We start from the raw sequence: 17,500 nt of genomic DNA on the forward strand, positions 1-17,500 counted from the left end.
CTTGTTTTTCCTCTTCCTCCTCCTCTTTTTTTTTTCATTACCTTAATTCCTTTCTTAATAATTTTTTTCTCTCTTCTAAAACTCTCCTCCTCCTCCTCCTCCTCCTCCTCCTCCTCCTCCTCCTCCTCCTCCTCCTCCTCCTCCTCCTCCTCCTCCTCCTCCTCCTCCTCCTCCTCCCAGCCACCACCACCCAAATTCCTTCTCTTCCTCTTCTTAATTCTCTTTTTCTTCATTCCTACTTCATTCTTTCTTTCTGTTTTGTCCTCCTCCTCCTCCTCCTCCTCCTCCTCCTCCTCCTCCTCCTCCTCCTCCTCCTCCTCCTCCTCCCTCCTCCTTTTCCTCCTCCTCCTCCTCCTCCTTTTCCTCCTCCTCCTCCTCCTCCTCCTCCACAGTCCTTGTTAATATAGCATCAAGTTTTAATCAGTTACTCAGTCCTCCTCCTCCTCCTCCTCCTCCTCCTCCTCCTCCTCCTCCTCCTCCTCCTCCTCCTCCTCCTCCTCCTCCTCCTCCTCCTCCTCCTCCTCAGTAGACACAAGACCTGACTAAGATAGCAGCACCATACTGCATAAGAGAACAGTCATAAGCGCACACACAACCACCCCCACCACCTCCATGTGCACCTTCCATATGCACATGGGAATAGCTGTGTAAATATTGACGTATACATACACAAGCAAATGCTGTACACACTAGAATGCATGTGTATTTTTTTTCTTTCTTTTTCTTTTTTTCTTTTTTACATTTTCTTTTTTTTTTATTTCTTTGCTTCTTTTTTATTTTTCTTGCTGTTTTTGGTATATATATTTATATATTTTTTTTTACATATATTTTTTGTTGTATCAGTTTATTTGTTTATATTTTTTTGTAAGTTTCATAAGGAAGTGTCATGTTTTTCATTTTATTTCCTATTTTTTCATTTATATATTTATTTTTTTATTTAATTTGATTTGATTTGATTTCTGTTTTAACTATTTTCTTTCTTTCTTTCTCTATTTATTTTTTATCTTGTGCATCTTATTGTATACATATTAGTTATATTTCCTTTGCATGTTTTCCTTTAGTTTTTAAGGTTATAGTTTTGTTCAAAGATTTAAGATTTATTTTAAGGAATATTTATGATTGTGCATTTTTTCCTAATTTGTTCTTTGTCTTTATGGGAATAAGCTTTTTCTTTCTTTCCTTTCTTGCTTTTGAATAAGCCAGATGTTTCCTTTTTGCAATAAGCCAGCTTTATTTATTTATTTTTATCTTTTCAGCATGTCAAGAATTTGCTTTCCTGTGAAGAGAAATTTTAAAGATATTATTTTGAAATCCACCATTATTTAAGTTTCATCGTGCATATTTCCTTATGTTTCAAGTCCAGAATTGGTATATATTATTTCAAAATCTACTATTATTTCAGTTTCATTTAGATTGCTTTTTATTCCAGATCCAAAATTGGTACATACAAAAAAAATCTGTTGCTTCTTTCATTCATTTGATATTGTATGAATAAGTTAGCCCTCACATTCCTTATTTAGAGCAAAACAATGAAGAAACACCATTAGAACCTGACAAACAGTCTCTCTGGCCTTGAGAAACAATTGTGGTGAGAGAACAAAGCTTCAAGAACACCACTCGATCTCTAACTCTCTCACACACACCCACACACACTGACACACAGACACACAAATATGATGAAGAAAGCTATATGTTCAAGTGATATCAAGAACCAGCCTCCCACATTGAACTAATGGACTTTTGGAGTGACTCAAATGAAGATATGGTGACAGCAGACAGTGTACACATGTTTACAAATATGTATAAATATACAATTAGGTAAACAAACACACACACACACACACACACACACACACACACACACACACACACACACACACACACACACACACACACACACACACAACTCACAAAGCAACACAGCAACGCAGGCAACATAGGCAGCACAATTTCTCCTTCACTACGGAATGTTTATGTCACACTGCCTTGCTGAGTGTTATGTGTGTACATACGTATGTGTATGTGTGGCGCCCTCACCAACACTAGACTCAGGCCGTGACACTCTGAAAAGCAAAACATTTCAAGAAAGCATTCAGTTGAGCACCACACAATACAGTGAGATGGGAAATTTACAACACATAAGAGATATTAAGTGAAAACTACTGGAGTGGATGAGATTTTTTGGACATTAGAGAAATGAGAACAATACTTAGAGAAAAACACTCACTCTGATGGGAATTAATAAACGGAGTCCCACAAGGATCAGTGTTAGCTCCAGTAATGTTCTTGATATGTCAGTCATAGAGAGACTAGTATTGAAACAAACTTAATGAATGCATTTGCTGATGATGCAGAGCTTTAAGATGATAATAAATGATAATAATAAATGATGACGAATGTGTTGACTGATGAAACTGTGTGTGTGTAAGAAATATTTATAGTTTTAACCCTTGAAATCTGGGTACTTTATTGGAACTTATTAATCTTACTAGGCACTTTTAGGTCAAAATATTTTCTTGACACAGCACAGCTTGCTGATTTGAAGGCAGCACACATAAAGCTTAATAAAATCATGCAGTCTCAGCTTCAATGAGAATATAGAACAGCAATCACACTTAGAGGGTTGAAGATAAATATAACAAATAATAGTAGAAATAAAAAAAAAACAGACAAATATATAAATACAAGGGCACAAGAGTAAATCTCAGGCCCTGTACACAACAAACAGATAAATACAAACATACACATTCCCCCCCAAACCCCCCACAGCCCCATCTCCCCACAAAGTCTCCCAGAACAGTACAGACCCCTTCCGAGCCCCTCGCCTCCCCAACTCCCAACCCCAAAATGTTATGCGATGAGGAAGGGGCACTGAATATTAGTTTAACTTACAATGTGGAGCTTTCCCCATTCCCCCATTCCCCAATTACCCCCAAAGCAACAATTTCTCCCCAACTGTGATCCCCAATACAGCCCCGACCCCCACCCAGTTCTAGTCTTGCCTGGCCCGTTGCTCAGAAATTTATTGTCCATGCAAGGAAAGTTTCTAGCATATTTTTAGAACGCAATGCCGATTTCATTATTTTTTCCCGCCATTTAGCGCCTGTGGGAAATTAGCACTAGTGATAGTTGTCTGTGTGTGTGTGTGTGTGTGTATGTGTGTGTGTGTGTTTGTGTATTTGTCTGTGTATGCCGGTCTCCATGCACAACAGGGTTTGTGTGTACATGGTGTGTGTGTATATGTGTGTGTGTGTGTGTGTGTGTGTGCATTCATCTCCTTGTCCATGTATGTGATGAGGTTGTACTGTTAAGGTGCCCACACACCCCCACCCTCCCCAGCCCTGCAGTGCCATGGTACCACCAGTGCCTTCCAGGACTCACATACACTTGGCACTCTGTTCATGTGGCCCGCAGTGGTGCCACACAGACATCATTACAAACCAGTTTATTTTCTTACAGTTTCTTGGATTATTTTTTTCTGTTGTTGTTGTGAAAGAGATCATATAACTTTTTTTTCAATTTCAAGGGTAACTTTTTCCAGTGTTGCTATGAAAAGATCAGTTCTGTCTGTTTATTTGCAAATTCCCAATCTCAACAACCTCAAGCAATAACTAAACTCCATCTAAGAACACAGTGCCAGTACAAGGCAGCACGAACAGAGCGCCCAGCATGTGGCACCCTGAAGGCTAAGATAGGCATTGCATACACCACACTGAGTACAATACACCTGTGTCTTGCATACGTGTCAAATCCAACTCCCTTTACTGTACTCTGCATCCCCTCTGAGGCAATACAAGTCCAGCCAAGTCCTTCAGGCTAAGACGCTCACACACACACTCAAGGTAGGGACGCTGTGATGGGAGATCTGTTTGAAGGTGGACAATTTCAAGGCACTCCCATCTCTCCAGAGCTGCAGTGCCAAGGTTTGGGTGCCTGTGGGTGTCTGTGGGTGCCTGCTTGTGGCTTTTTACATGAGGGTCAGTCTGGCTCTAGCACACTTATAGGGAAAAGTGTTTGTGCTTTGCAAAGATGTATTGTTAGGTTAGATTAAGTTTGTTTGTGTTGTTTTGTGAGCAAGTGTGGTTAGGTTTGTTTTGTGTTTGTTTGTGGTGTCAGGACTAGGATTTAAGGTGAAGAGGTGTGTTGGTTTGTGATTAGGTTGTTTTGTGTTTGTTTGTTTGTTTGTTTTGTCTCTGTGGTGTCTGGACTGAATTACATTGAGAGAAGTCTGAAAATCTTAATATTGTGGATTTTCTTGAGCTTTTATTTTCTATTGTATTATGAATGCTTTTTTTCAAATTTACATTACTGAGAGAATTTAAAAAGCATATGTTATCTTTTAAAGCACATGCCTGGCCTTTTTTTTTTATTTCTGTAATATAAAGAACCATAGATGAAAACTTATTTACTTTGATATCTGTGAGAAGATGGAAAGATTCTGCCTTCATCTTCTTTCACCTTTTGGTTTTGAGTTTTGATAATATTAACAACACACAAGGGTAAGGAAGATGCAAAAAACACTACAACATTATACACACAGACATACACTTTAATACAACAAACAAGAAAACACAACAAAGTACCAATAATAACAATAATAACACTTAGAAGCGTACGACATACACACACACACACACACACACACACACACACACACACACACACACACACACACACACACACACACACACACACACACACACACACACACCAAGAGCAGCAGTGTGGTTAGGTTAGGTTAGTGTGGTGAGGCAGGGTTGACTAAATGGAGCCGCACTGAACCTCATTTAAATCACAAGGAAAAGGCTCATGTTATTTATGTATCTCTTGATGTATTATGTATTTAAGCATGGTGTGTGTGTGTGTGTGTGTGTGTGTGTGTGTGTGTGTGTGAGAGAGAGAGAGAGAGAGAGAGAGAGAGAGAGAGAGAGAGAGAGAGAGAGAGAGAGAGAGAGAGAGAGAGAGAGAGAGAAATTATATGTGTGTGTGAGAGAGAAGAGATGTGTGTTTATGCGTGTGTGTGTAAGCAAGAGAAATAGAAAGTAATCATGAGTTTGAGTGAGTGTACATGTGTGTGTGTGTGTGTGTGTGTGTGTGTGTGCATGTGTGTATGTGTGCATGAGTGTCTCAGCCTCTCCTGTGTCACACAGTCTGGCATCGTTCCATCACTCGCACTGTTTACTCTCTACCACACTGCATCTTGCATGACTAACTATAAGGTTATACATGTAAGCAAGTGTCTTTAATATTAACTACTAGCCTTATATTTACTCAATTTCATTGCTAAATAAAACTAAACATTAAAAAAAGTAGCTATCTTTACAAGGATCTAAATGTTATAAAAAATGTGTCATAATCCAATTTTAAGCCCTTTTAGACATCAAACTCCACCATCAAGGCGTCGTAAAGTTGAGAGTAAGTCCTTATTTTTGTCCCATTGTTCATCCCACCAGGCTCACCACAGCCCCCCTCAGTGGTGGCCTGCCCCTGGCCCTCCCTCACACGCCACCATGCCAGCTCCACACTACTCATGTCTAGTTCCAAAGCCTGTATTCAGAAACATTCTGCTCCCTCACCACAACTACTTTCAAAGGCTGCAGAGATGATTAACTGGATTCTCAAGAGTGTGTTTTCCTGTTCAAAGTATACAAATCTCATTAAGCTTTTGCTAGAATCATAAAAACACTTCCAAAATGTTTTGCTCTCTCACCACGACTGTTTCCAAAGCTACAGAGATGATTAACCAGGTTCTCAACCAGGTTTCTCCTTAACCAGGTTTCTCCTGTTGATAATGCAGAAATCTCATGAAATCTGTCACCAGAATGATTAAAACTGAAAAAAAAAAATAACTTCAACTAGAGCCCTTTGAAAGTAGTGGAGGTGTGGTGCTGAAGTGTTTCAGGATACAGGCCTGAAGTGTATGAGGGAGCATGAGGGAGGGTGTATAGTGGTGATATATGCTCTTCCTTACACTCCCCTATGCTGTGTTAATAGTTGTAAGGTGTGTGAGGGAGCATAAGGGAGGCTACAGTGTTATTATTGGTATATAGAAGTACTTCATCTATAGGTTTGCTTAGTGATAGGTTAGGTTTATCTGATGAGGAAATTTAATGTGTATTTTTTAAGGGTGTTTGTGTGGCTTGAGTTTCCAGTAGGTGTTTATCTTGTGCTGTGTGGCGTGTTTTTTTGCTTCCACTAAACCCACACCACATTAGAAGTCACTTTAGTTTGTTGATATTTTTGTTATGGTTTTAGTGAAGGAGTGATGGTATAGGAAGGTATGGTATGGTTTAGTGATGGATTGATGTGTCTAGAGGAAATAAGTAATAGTTAATATGTTTGTTTGATTATGGTTCTGTGAAGGAGTGATATGTCTAGAGGGAAATATAATGGCTGTGTAGGAAGATGCAAGTTGAATAATGGAAATATATATAAGTTAAAAGGTCATTATATATTTGTCAGATACTCTAGTGTGTCGAAACTTCATTGATATTTGGGAAGATTTTTAAGTTTCAGAGTGACAATAGAATATTGTGAGGTATAAGAATATTCATATACGTACATACAACTTTTATTTATTTCTCTTATATACATCTTAGTGTGTCAGCAAGCCTAAGGAAAACAGACAGGAAAATGCAAAAAAAACATCATCTTTAGTGAAAACAGACAGGAAAAACAGGAAAAACACACACAAAAAAAATCTTTACTGGAAACAGAGAGAAAAACACCAAAAAGTATCATCTTTAATGAAAACAAATAAGACAAAACAGGAAAACAAAAACAAAAGAACATAAACAAAAGAACAAACAGAAAAAAATACAAGAAAACACAAAAAACACCATCTTTAGTAAAAAAAATAAAATAAAAAATAAATAAATCCTTATTCTTATCTCTAGGAGAAAAAATAAAAAAAAACAGGAAAATCAGGAAAATGCAAGAACTCACAATCTCATAATATTGTCATCATGGCCGCCCCTCTCACCTTTCCCGCTTACAGACCTGCGGCTCTCCCCTGAGGTGTACAACCAGCTGAGGGTGCTGCAGAAGAAGGCTAAGGAACTGCGCACTGACGTCAGGAACCTCCGCAAGACTTCCCAGGCCAATGCTCTTACTATGAAGGAGTTACTTAGGGACACTATCAGCAAGATTACGTAAGTCACCCCTTGTTAATATTTTTTTTCTGCTCCATTTTCTTTGGTTTCCCCTTGTAAATGTTTTTTTTTTCCTTTTCTGTTTTTTTTTATTTTACTTTTTCTTATTCTTTGTTTTTTTCTCTTTTTTTTTTGTCTCATTCTGTCATTCTTTGATTTTCTTTTAATGCCCTTTTTCTTTTCTTCATTTTTTTTTTTTTTTTGCCTTTTTATCTTATTCTTTAGCCTTTTTCCTTATTCTTTGGCTTATTCTCTTATTCTTTGTTTTCTTCTTAACCTTCTCTCTTCTTCTGTTCTTCATTTTCTTTCATTCTTTGTTTATTTCATATTATTTGCTTTTTCTCTCTCGTGTGTGTGTGTGTGTGTGTGTGTGTGTGTGTGTGTGTGTGTGTGTGTGTGTGTGTGTGTGTGCATCATGACCTCTCTTCTTCTCACCCAAAGTATAAGAAAAAAGCCCCAAAAATTAAGAAAATGAGAGAGAAACAAAGAAAAATAACAGTGTCTCTCAATAAGGAAATGAAGGAGAGGAGAGAGTAAGGCAGTATTGGTTCCCCAGGTCGGTGCTTCAGTCTAATGAAGAGAGCTTACTGCAAGGCACCTCGGACGCTGAGAGGGCGAGGATACAGCGGGAGGAGGCATCTTACCGGCAGGACATGAACAAGCTGGACAAGGACCTCTGGTATGTAGGGACTTGTGGGTGTGGCAAGGCTTTGCACTTAGCCCCTTCACTGTGATACAAAACAGTTAACAGAAGTAATGTTTAAAGTCAGAGTAAGCCTGAGTAGCTGTGAGTCATCCCCATTGAATATTGCTTAGTGTTTTGTGTGTTGGTGAGTGTTCCTAAGTCTTCCATGTATTGCAGTGACCTGGAGTTGAAAGTGGAGGAACTGCGGAACAACGTAATCAATCGGCGACTCCGTGTCAACATGTCGGATGTGGAAAACATGGCACTTATCCTTTCTAGGTCAAGGTGAGGCAGTGGAGGGGTGGACTGGGAGAGGGGTAGGAAGTAAGGAAGTGAGTAGGGAAGAGTGATAAACAAGTTGAAGGGTGGATGGGTGGACTGGGAGAGGGGTAGGAAGTAAGGAAGTGAGTAGGGAAGAGTGATAAACAAGTGGAGGGGTGGAGGGGTGGACTGGGAGAGGGGTAAGAAGTGAGGAAGTAAGAAGAAAAGCCTGATAAATAAATGGAGTGGTTGAGAGATGGATAGATAGGGATGTGGGATGGAAATGGAAAAGATTAATAGATAAATGGATAGGTTGATATACTGTAGATAGATAAGTGGACAGGTTGATAAGTAGACAGGTAGATGGGCTCAAATTTCCTTAGATTAACCTGTGAATGTCTGTAGATGAAGATAAAATTATTATTATTATTATTAGTAGTAGTAGTAGTAGTAGTAGTAGTAAGGAGGAGGCAGTAGACACCTGCCAAAACGATAATTACTCCCAGTGAGGTCTAAAGCACTGTTCAGTGGGTGCTGTGAACTTACCATTGAACCCAGCTGTGACCTCACTGAACGTTTCCCTTTGTGTCTCACAACACAAGGGGGCAGTCACAGCCTGCCCTCTAAAGACAACTCTCTTCCTCCGCACAAAACTACAAGCACCTAATAACACACACACACCCTTCACTCAAAAATTTTAAAATCATCATGGCGACTCCTACACCAGCCTCGGAGTCCCCATCTGGAGAGGGGACCATAAATGTCCCCAGGTCGGACTGCCTTTCTGTCGACGACTGTAAGTGTCTTGACACCCCCTTCAACTTTTTCTTTATTAACTTGTGCAACATTCGCGGTCTAAGATCTAATTTTCAATCTGTAGAACACCACCTCTCCTCTTCTAAACCTCATCTTCTTTTCCTCACTGAAACTCAGGTGTCTGAGGCAACTGACAGTAGCCCCTTTTCTGTTCCCTCCTACTTTCTCTATCCTCATTTTCGATCCAAAGCTGGATGCTGCGTTTATGTGTGCAATGACTTAACCTACTCTCGTGCCCATGCTCTTGAATCTTGCGAGTTTTCCACCATCTGGCTACGACTACAGAGTCACTCTCATACTAAATTTATCTGTGCTGTATACCTCTCACCTAACTCCTCTGACTATAAGAAATTCTTTGACTACTTAACTTCCAAAGTGGAGCACATTCTGACCCTCTTCCCTTTTGCAGAGATCTCCATTCTTGGAGACTTCAATGTTCACCACCAGCTTTGGCTTTCCTCTCCCTTCACTGACCATCCTGGTGAACTACCCTACAACTTTGCTATCCTCCATGACCTAGAGCAATTGGTGCAACACCCTACTCGTATTCCTGACCGTCTTGGAGATACGCCCAACATTCTTGACCTTTTCCTGACCTCTAATCCTTCTGCTCATGCTGTCACCCTTTCTTCTCCGTTGGGCTCCTCCGATCACAATCTCATATCTTTATCTTGTCCTATCACTCCAATCCTTCCTCAGGATCCCCCTAAGCGAAGGTGCCTCTGGCGCTTTGCCTCTGCTAGTTGGGGTGACCTGAGGCGGTATTTTGCTGATTTTCCTTGGAATGACTACTGCTTCCGTGTCAGAGACCCGTCTATGTGTGCCGAGCGCATAACAGAGGTGATAGTGTCTGGCATGGAGGCGTACATTCCTCACTCTTTTTCTCGTCCTAAACCTTCTAAACCTTGGTTTAACACAGCTTGTTCTCGTGCTATACATGATAGAGAGGTGGCCCACAAAAGGTACTTAAGCCTTCCATCACCAGAATCTCATGCACTTTATATTTCTGCCCAGAACCATGCCAAGTCTGTTCTCCAACTAGCCAAAAACTCCTTCATTAACAGAAAATGTCAAAACCTTTCAAGATCTAACTCCCCTCATGATTTCTGGCATCTAGCCAAAAATATCTCCAATAACTTTGCTTCTTCTTCTTTCCCTCCTCTATTTCAACCAGATGGCTCCACTGCCATCACATTTATTTCTAAAGCTGAACTCTTCGCTTAAACCTTTGCTAAAAACTCTACCTTAGACAATTCTGGGCTTGTTCCTCCCTCTCCTCCACCCTCTGACTACTTCATGCCACGTATTAAAGTTCTTCGCAATGATGTTTTCCATGCCCTCACTGGCCTAAACCCTCGGAAGGCTTATGGACCTGATGAGATCCCTCCTATTGTTCTCCGAAACTGTGCCTCCGTGCTTGCACCTTGCCTAGTCAAACTCTTTCAGCTCTGTCTGTCAACATCTACCTTTCCTTCTTGCTGGAAGTTTGCCTACATTCAACCTGTTCCTAAAAAGGGTGACCGTTCTAATCCCTCAAACTACCGTCCTATTGCTTTAATTTCCTGCCTATGTAAAGTTTTTGAATCTATCCTCAACAGGAAGATTCTTAAACATCTATCACTTCACAACCTTCTATCTGATCGCCAGTATGGGTTCCGTCAAGGCCGCTCTACTGGTGATCTTCTGGCTTTCCTTACTGAGTCCTGGTCATCCTTTTTTAGAGATTTTGGTGAAACTTTTGCTGTTGCCTTGGACATATCAAAAGCTTTTGTTAGAGTTTGGCACAAAGCTTTGATTTCTAAACTATCCTCCTATGGTTTCTATCCTTCTCTCTGTAACTTCATCTCAAGTTTCCTTTCTGATTGTTCTTTTGCTGCTGTGGTAGACGGTCACTGTTCTTCTCCTAAATCTGTTAACAGTGGTGTTCCTCAGGGTTCTGTCCTGTCACCCACTCTCTTCTTATTATTCATTAATGATCTTCTAAACCAAACTTCTTGTCCTATCCACTCCTACGCTGATGATATCACCTTGCACTTTTCCACGTCTTTTCATAGACGTCCAACTCTTCAGGAGGTAAACATATCATGCAGGGAAGCCACAGAACGCTTGACTTCTGATCTTTCTAAAATTTCTGATTGGGGCAGAGTAAACTTGGTATTGTTCAATGCCTCAAAAACTCAATTCCTCCATCTATCAACTCGACACAACCTTCCAGACAACTATCCCCTCTTCTTCAGTGACACTCAACTGTCCCCCTCTTCTACGCTGAACATCCTTGGTCTGTCCTTTACTTATAATCTGAACTGGAAACTTCACATATCTCTAGCTAAAACAGCTTCTATGAAGTTAGGCGTTCTGAGACGTCTCCGCCAGTTTTTCTCACCCCCCCCAGCTGCTAACTCTGTACAAGGGCCTTATCCGTCCATGTATGGAGTATGCTTCACATGTCTGGGTGGGTTCCACTCATACTGCTCTTCTAGACAGGGTGGAATCAAAAGCTTTTCGTCTCATCAACTCCTCTCCTCTAACTGACTGTCTTCAGCCTCTCTCTCACTGCCGCAATGTTGCATATCTAGCTGTCTTCTACCGCTATTTTCATGCTAACTGCTCTTCTGATCTTGCTAACTGCATGCCTCCCCTCCTTCCGCGGCCTCGCTGCACAAGACTTTCTTCTTTCTCTCACCCCTATTCTGTTCACCTCTCTAATGCAAGAGTTAACCAGTATTCTCAATCATTCATCCCTTTCTCTGGTAAACTCTGGAACTCCCTGCCTGCTTCTGTATTTCCACCTTCCTATGACTTGAATTCCTTCAAGAGGGAGGTTTCAAGACACTTATTCATCAATTTTTGATCACTGCTTTGACCCTTTTATGGGACTGGCATTTCAGTGGGCATATTTTTTTATTGGATTTTTGTTGCCCTTGGCCAGTGTCCTTCCTACATAAAAAAAAAAAAGTAGTAGTAGATCATCACATAACTGTCACCTTATCCCCTGCAGCAAAACAGTGGCGGACTTGAAGGCAAAGTTTCCGATCCTCCAAGATGGACTGAAGGATCTTATATCAGCCGAGATGGAGAGAGCAATTTGCAATGAGAAGTAAGAACAAAACATAAAACTTCCCTTTCCTCCAAGTGTTCTTGAAGTTTTAAGTTGAGAATATTATGTCCTTGTTCTTGTTCTTCTTCTCCATGCTTTTCTCTGTTTCTTTGATAATTTTATACTTTTTAGAATCATTAACTGTGTCTTAGCTTCTGTACACAGTACCTTGTTGCCTCTTGGTCCCTCTCTGTTCACCCACACCACCACACACCCTCAAACTCTCTTAGCTTTCTCACACACCCCTACCCACACCACCACACATCCTCAAACTCTCTCTTAGCTTCCTTACACCCCGCCTGATCATCACATCTCTTTCACATCACCACACACTCCCTCAAACTCTCTCTTAGCTTCCTCACACACCCCTCCTTACCCTCACATCACCACACACACCCTTAGACTCTCCCTCTTAGCTGCCTTCCATTTTACAACCTCCACCATCTTGTACACAACCCGTCACAGTCTCCACAGTCCATTATCACAGCCCTGATGTCCCTGAAACATCCCTACACCTCCTCAGTTTCTCTTTCACAGCCTGACAGTACCTTGTCGAGTCCCTTCCTAGTGTTCTCCCTTCCTCTTAACACTTGTCTCTCCCCAGGTTCCTGAAAGAAGAGCCTGACAAACTGGAGAGTGCGCTGAGAAGGTGCAAAAAGCTCACTGGCACTTTGGTTACTCTCAAAAGGTGAGGTGTTGGGATTTAAGAGGGTTTGGGTTGGTGTGTGTGTATGTTGCTGGGAGTTGGGGGAGTGTTTTAAGGGGTTTAGGAAGTGTCAAACATGTTTTTTTACCGTGGGAGTGTGTTTAAGGGTGTGTGAAGTGTGTTTTTTGTGGGTTTGAGAGTGTGAGGGTTGTGTAAAGCATGTGTGTGGGTTTGGGAGTGTGGGAAGAGTATGTGTGTGCGTTGAAGAGGCAGCCACATTACAGAAACCACAAATTTATACATGTATCTTTGAGAGATGGGGCAAGTGTGTGGATAAATGTGTGGAATGTAACTGTTTGAGGCTATTTGTGTGTGTGTGTGTGTGTGTGTGTGTGTGTTTGTGTGTATGTACGAGTAGATCCACTACACACCAGTCAGTCAATCAGTGAGTGTACCCCAGGGCACCCCTAGTAACACCACGTCCCCTCCTAGGTTAGCCTCGGTGCAGGAGCAGAGAGTGCCCCCCTTAGGGCCAGGTGGCGTGCCGGTGGGTGTGGCCAATGGAGATCCCCGGGCCACCTCCCCCACCCCCACAGAGGACCTCCGCGCCTCCAGCAGTAAGGTATGTGTCGATGCCTCCTCACCGCCTCATCACAGAGTCTCCCTGGAAAAGTTCAAAAGTGCAGTTAAATCCTCCAGTAGCGCAACTAAGGGCCGGGCGCCTCTCTCGCGACGCAGGACTCCCACCAGCCTCTGAGTGGTGCCAGCGGCCGCCCCACCCCACGGCAGGCATCAACAGCTGTCCTAAAATGTTGTTTGTCATCCTTGTGTTGAGTTGTGAAGTAACATTTGGTGCTTATTTAGTTCCTATATATGTAATTTTGCTGTTCAAGTCATAAAGAGATTGACATTTTCATCTTTCATCATTCATTTTTTTTAGGGTCACTTTGTTATTTCTGGTGATTTTTGTATAGTATCAGTCATTAGATATTCAGATTTCTGGCCCCTAAAACATAGTTAAGTCATATTGTAGAATTTACTTAATTTGTCTCATGGATTTCAACATGAGTCAAGGATGCTAATTGGTGTGTTGGTCATTGCCTAAGTAGTGATGGGCAGAATGGATTGATTGACTGATTGTGGCACTCCAGCATGGGAGAAATAAAGAAATGGTATGTGGTACCTGTGGGAGGGACAGTGCCAAGATTTTCACACAGTTAGGATTTTAATAGTGCCAGTTTCTTCAGTGCTAGAGCCTTAAGAGTGCCAAAATTTTCACACTGGCAGGATCTTAATGCCAGGATCCCATCAATGTCTTAGAAGTGCCAGGGATTTCAGTGCCAGTTTTCCAAGTATCAGTACAATATTTCACTAAGTGCCAGGGTTGTATCAGTGCCAGTAGTGCCAGGAGACAGAAGACATGTTCATCACATCACTCTCTCACAGATCTTTGTCACTGTTACCATGAGAACAGCAACTTAAGATCTCATCACCTCATTGACATCTTAGGCTCATCACCTCACTGTCTCACTGACAACCCAGCCAAGGCCCCTGAGTCACACTGCCAGTCTGCCGTGGGTGTGGGCCGCCCGCCAGGCCCAGCAGTGTCATGGCCAGTGTGCAAGGTCCAAGTTTTACTACTAATATGTGCCACTTGTTTCTCTGTTAACTCTGATTTTAATGTCTCCATCCTGCCCCGAGGTCCCGTGTGTTAGGCGCTAGACAGATGGCTTCACTATCCGCCACTGCCACTCGCTGGGTGGTGCGGGATGAGTGTGTCCCTAACTTTCCTTCCTTTCAGCAGCCTAGGTAGTGGCAAGGCAGTCAGTCAGGGCTGTGTGTCCCTGCGGCGGCCACCAGGTGCCGACCTTTTGCTTCTTGGCACTCACACAGTGATGACTCACTCCTCAGTCCAGTCAGTGGACCAACACTCATTGGTCATTCTTTGACAAAATATCCACTTTAGAGAATTTATTAATGCTTTTTTAATTGACCGGTTGAAAATTTAAAGTCTAATTGTATAAAGTAAAATATTTTGTAGTGAGTGAAGTCCCAGCCCGGTGCCAGGACCCGGCCGGCTGGTGAGGTGTGGTACCTGGGGGCCCCGCGTCCCTCTCTGTCCCCTGAGGGAGTCTGGCCGAGGACTTCAGACCCCTAAGGGCATCAGGCAGTGTCTTGAATACCGTGTGACCCGCCCCCCCCCCCCCTTGTGCTCTCCACTGTTGTGATAGACCTGTCCGTACCAGCACTCGGTGATTCAGTGCTTCACTCCTGTCACTCAGACCATCAATGGCTAATGAATGGCTTATGATCCTTCAAGCCAGAAAACAAAATAAAAAAAAAAGGTTCATTGATTTATTACCAGCCACTGTGATAGCAAGTCTCCACTTAATGGAGCATAAGGAAAGCAACCAAACAGTTCCTAACGGTTCATCTGTTGCCTAGATGATAACCTCTATTGGACTTAAATCATTACTACTCCAAATCAAGCCATAATGAAGTAGGTAGCCTAGAGTAAACACAGCTTGTCCTGTCATGGCTGAGGGACGCTGCAGGAGGGGAGGGTGCCCTGCCGGGGGAAGCTGTCAGTTCCTACTCAGCCTCAGTGGCGTCTTCCTATCAGCATCCCCCAGCTACTCCCTCTCCTTCTGTGGCAGTTCACTCACTCTAATATATAATTGTTTTTTATTTAGATTTATCACCATTCCTAATTTGTCTTATCTAGTTTTAGTTCATTGTATCTTTTTTATCTTTGTTTTGTTCCTTTCTCAAGCTGTAGCATGGATCAGCTTGCTCTGTACTGTTGTGTAGGCGCTGCATTCACCACTAACATTTTTGGCACTCATTAAATGCATGCTGTGGGTGGTAGACTGTTGTTTTATTTTAACTCCTCAGTAGTGCCCCTCTTTAACTTGCATGATGGATAATGAATGTATGGGGACGATGCCCCAGCAGCCGTGAGTCTGAGCCATTCACTTGTAACTTCCAGTAAACTCATCACTATTCACTTCTGGCACATCAGTTCACTTCAGTCTCAGACTCATGACAAGTGAGGCATCATTCCCACTACTGGGGCCGTGCGAGGCACTCTTGGGCACCTTGGCACTAATACTGAGAGCCACATGCCTTCACACCCATGGATGAGGTGCCTATCAGTGCCTCTCATCGCCTCAAGACAGCCACACTTGACAGAGAGAGTGGCGTGTAGTGCAGGCAGCAGTGGTGGTGGTGATGGTGTGCCGTCACAGGAGAGTGGCGGAAACAGCTATGCTTGCGTTCTGTCTCATTGCTCTGATGCTGTGCTCCCCAGTGGTGATGTGTGTGCTGCAGACATTGTGAGACTGCTGTGTGTGTGTGTGTGTGTGTGTGTGTGTGTGTGTGTGTGTGTGTGTGTGTTCAGTCCCTACACAAACATTTAATAGCAGCAGCTGTTTATGGTCCTGGTGTGGGTGGACAGCTGTGCCTCAGTGCTGTAGGCCTGATACCTAGCTGTCTGCTACTAATGCTAGACAGCTGGGCAATAATGCTACATCACAGACAGCTGTAAGGCAAGCTTTCCAATCTAACACTTGGCCTGCAATACTCAGATAAAGCTGTCACATTAAGTCTTACTAGCATCACAAAGAACAGAGGCAGCAAATAACTCTAGTATCAGCTCACCACCACCACCACCACCACTGCCACCGCCACCACCACAGCACCACAGCGTCACCAGCACGAGGCAGAACGCTGTGGCTAGTAACCCTGGTGGCTGTCAAAGCTGTTATGTTACGGCAGCTGTCACCAAGACCGCAGGAATGAAAACGACACTTGACAGCCTCGTGCAGCAGCTGTCAGGTCCCATGCAGCTGCTGAATGCTGTGTGGTTCTGATGTGGTTCTTTGACACTCCTCCCCCATGGCACAACTGTCTATAATGGTAGTGATGGTAGCAATGGAAGTATCTTGTCCCCTGGCTCACCTTCCCTGCCCTGTCACGTTCCAGTCAGTGAGTGTAAGCAGTGTTATGTTTTTCAGTTCCGTTCTCTGGTTCTTTTCATTTCCGTGTCCTTGTTCCTTTGCTAAGTACGTAGCCGTAAAGCAGACTAGCAGTTCGTAAACAGGAATGAGTCTATACGTAGCAAGAAAAAATGAGATACAAAACCAAAAACATGTAAAAGACACAACGCACTCAGTAAATCTCCTCCTCCTACTTGACCTGACCTGACCTGCTAAGTGTGATGACCTGTGCCTTAGTGGAGCAGATGTCCTTCCCCCCACACCTCCTCCCCTACCACACCCCTCCATACCACTGTCTCCTTAGCGCGCGTGCACACACACACACACACACACACACACACACACACACACACACACACACACACACACACACACACACACACACACACACACACACACACACACACACACACACACACACACAGGTGGTAATAGTGATGTAGACAATGCAATGTCAGCAATAATTCACACTAATTCTTGTTCTGCCAAATTGGGAAGATATTTTGATGTGTTCTGGTGGAAAATGCAAGCTGAGAAACTGTCCTTATTGTTTTTTATTGAAGTTTGTTCAGTGTTCTAGGGAGAAATGTGAAAAGAAGTTGATTTATTGTTTTTAATGAAGTTTTGTGTAGTTTTGTTGGAGCTTATGGGTGTTAGATAAGACCTCAGGAACTCAATGTACTAGAAGTGAGAGAAGTAAGAAAAAGGAGTGAGTAGCTATTGTCATAAGTTTTATAATTGAATTTAAGAATGAAAAAAATGTGAATTATATCCTCGGAAACTTGGTTTAGGACTGAGAAAAGCAAGGAAATGACAGTTAATTTGGTCTTAAAATTTGCGATCAAA

At 42.5% G+C, this 17,500-nt stretch overlaps 1 protein-coding gene across 8 annotated transcripts in view; it reads left to right on the forward strand.

Moving 5' to 3' along the window:
* The window catches only part of LOC135097365 (coiled-coil domain-containing protein AGAP005037-like), a 67,751-nt gene that overhangs the window by 15,162 nt on the left and 35,089 nt on the right, over positions 1 to 17,500 (forward strand). For all 8 annotated transcript variants that reach the window (XM_063999180.1, XM_063999179.1, XM_063999182.1 and 5 more), the window contains 6 exons: positions 6,998 to 7,151; positions 7,708 to 7,830; positions 8,014 to 8,121; positions 11,912 to 12,010; positions 12,615 to 12,698; positions 13,149 to 13,278. In XM_063999180.1, the coding sequence (XP_063855250.1) occupies positions 6,998 to 7,151; positions 7,708 to 7,830; positions 8,014 to 8,121; positions 11,912 to 12,010; positions 12,615 to 12,698; positions 13,149 to 13,278 (698 nt within the window). The remainder of the gene's footprint in view (positions 1 to 6,997; positions 7,152 to 7,707; positions 7,831 to 8,013; positions 8,122 to 11,911; positions 12,011 to 12,614; positions 12,699 to 13,148; positions 13,279 to 17,500) is intronic.

The sequence above is a fragment of the Scylla paramamosain genome, unplaced genomic scaffold (genome assembly GCF_035594125.1).
Source record: "Scylla paramamosain isolate STU-SP2022 unplaced genomic scaffold, ASM3559412v1 Contig18, whole genome shotgun sequence".
Taxonomy (NCBI): Eukaryota; Metazoa; Arthropoda; class Malacostraca; order Decapoda; family Portunidae; genus Scylla; species Scylla paramamosain.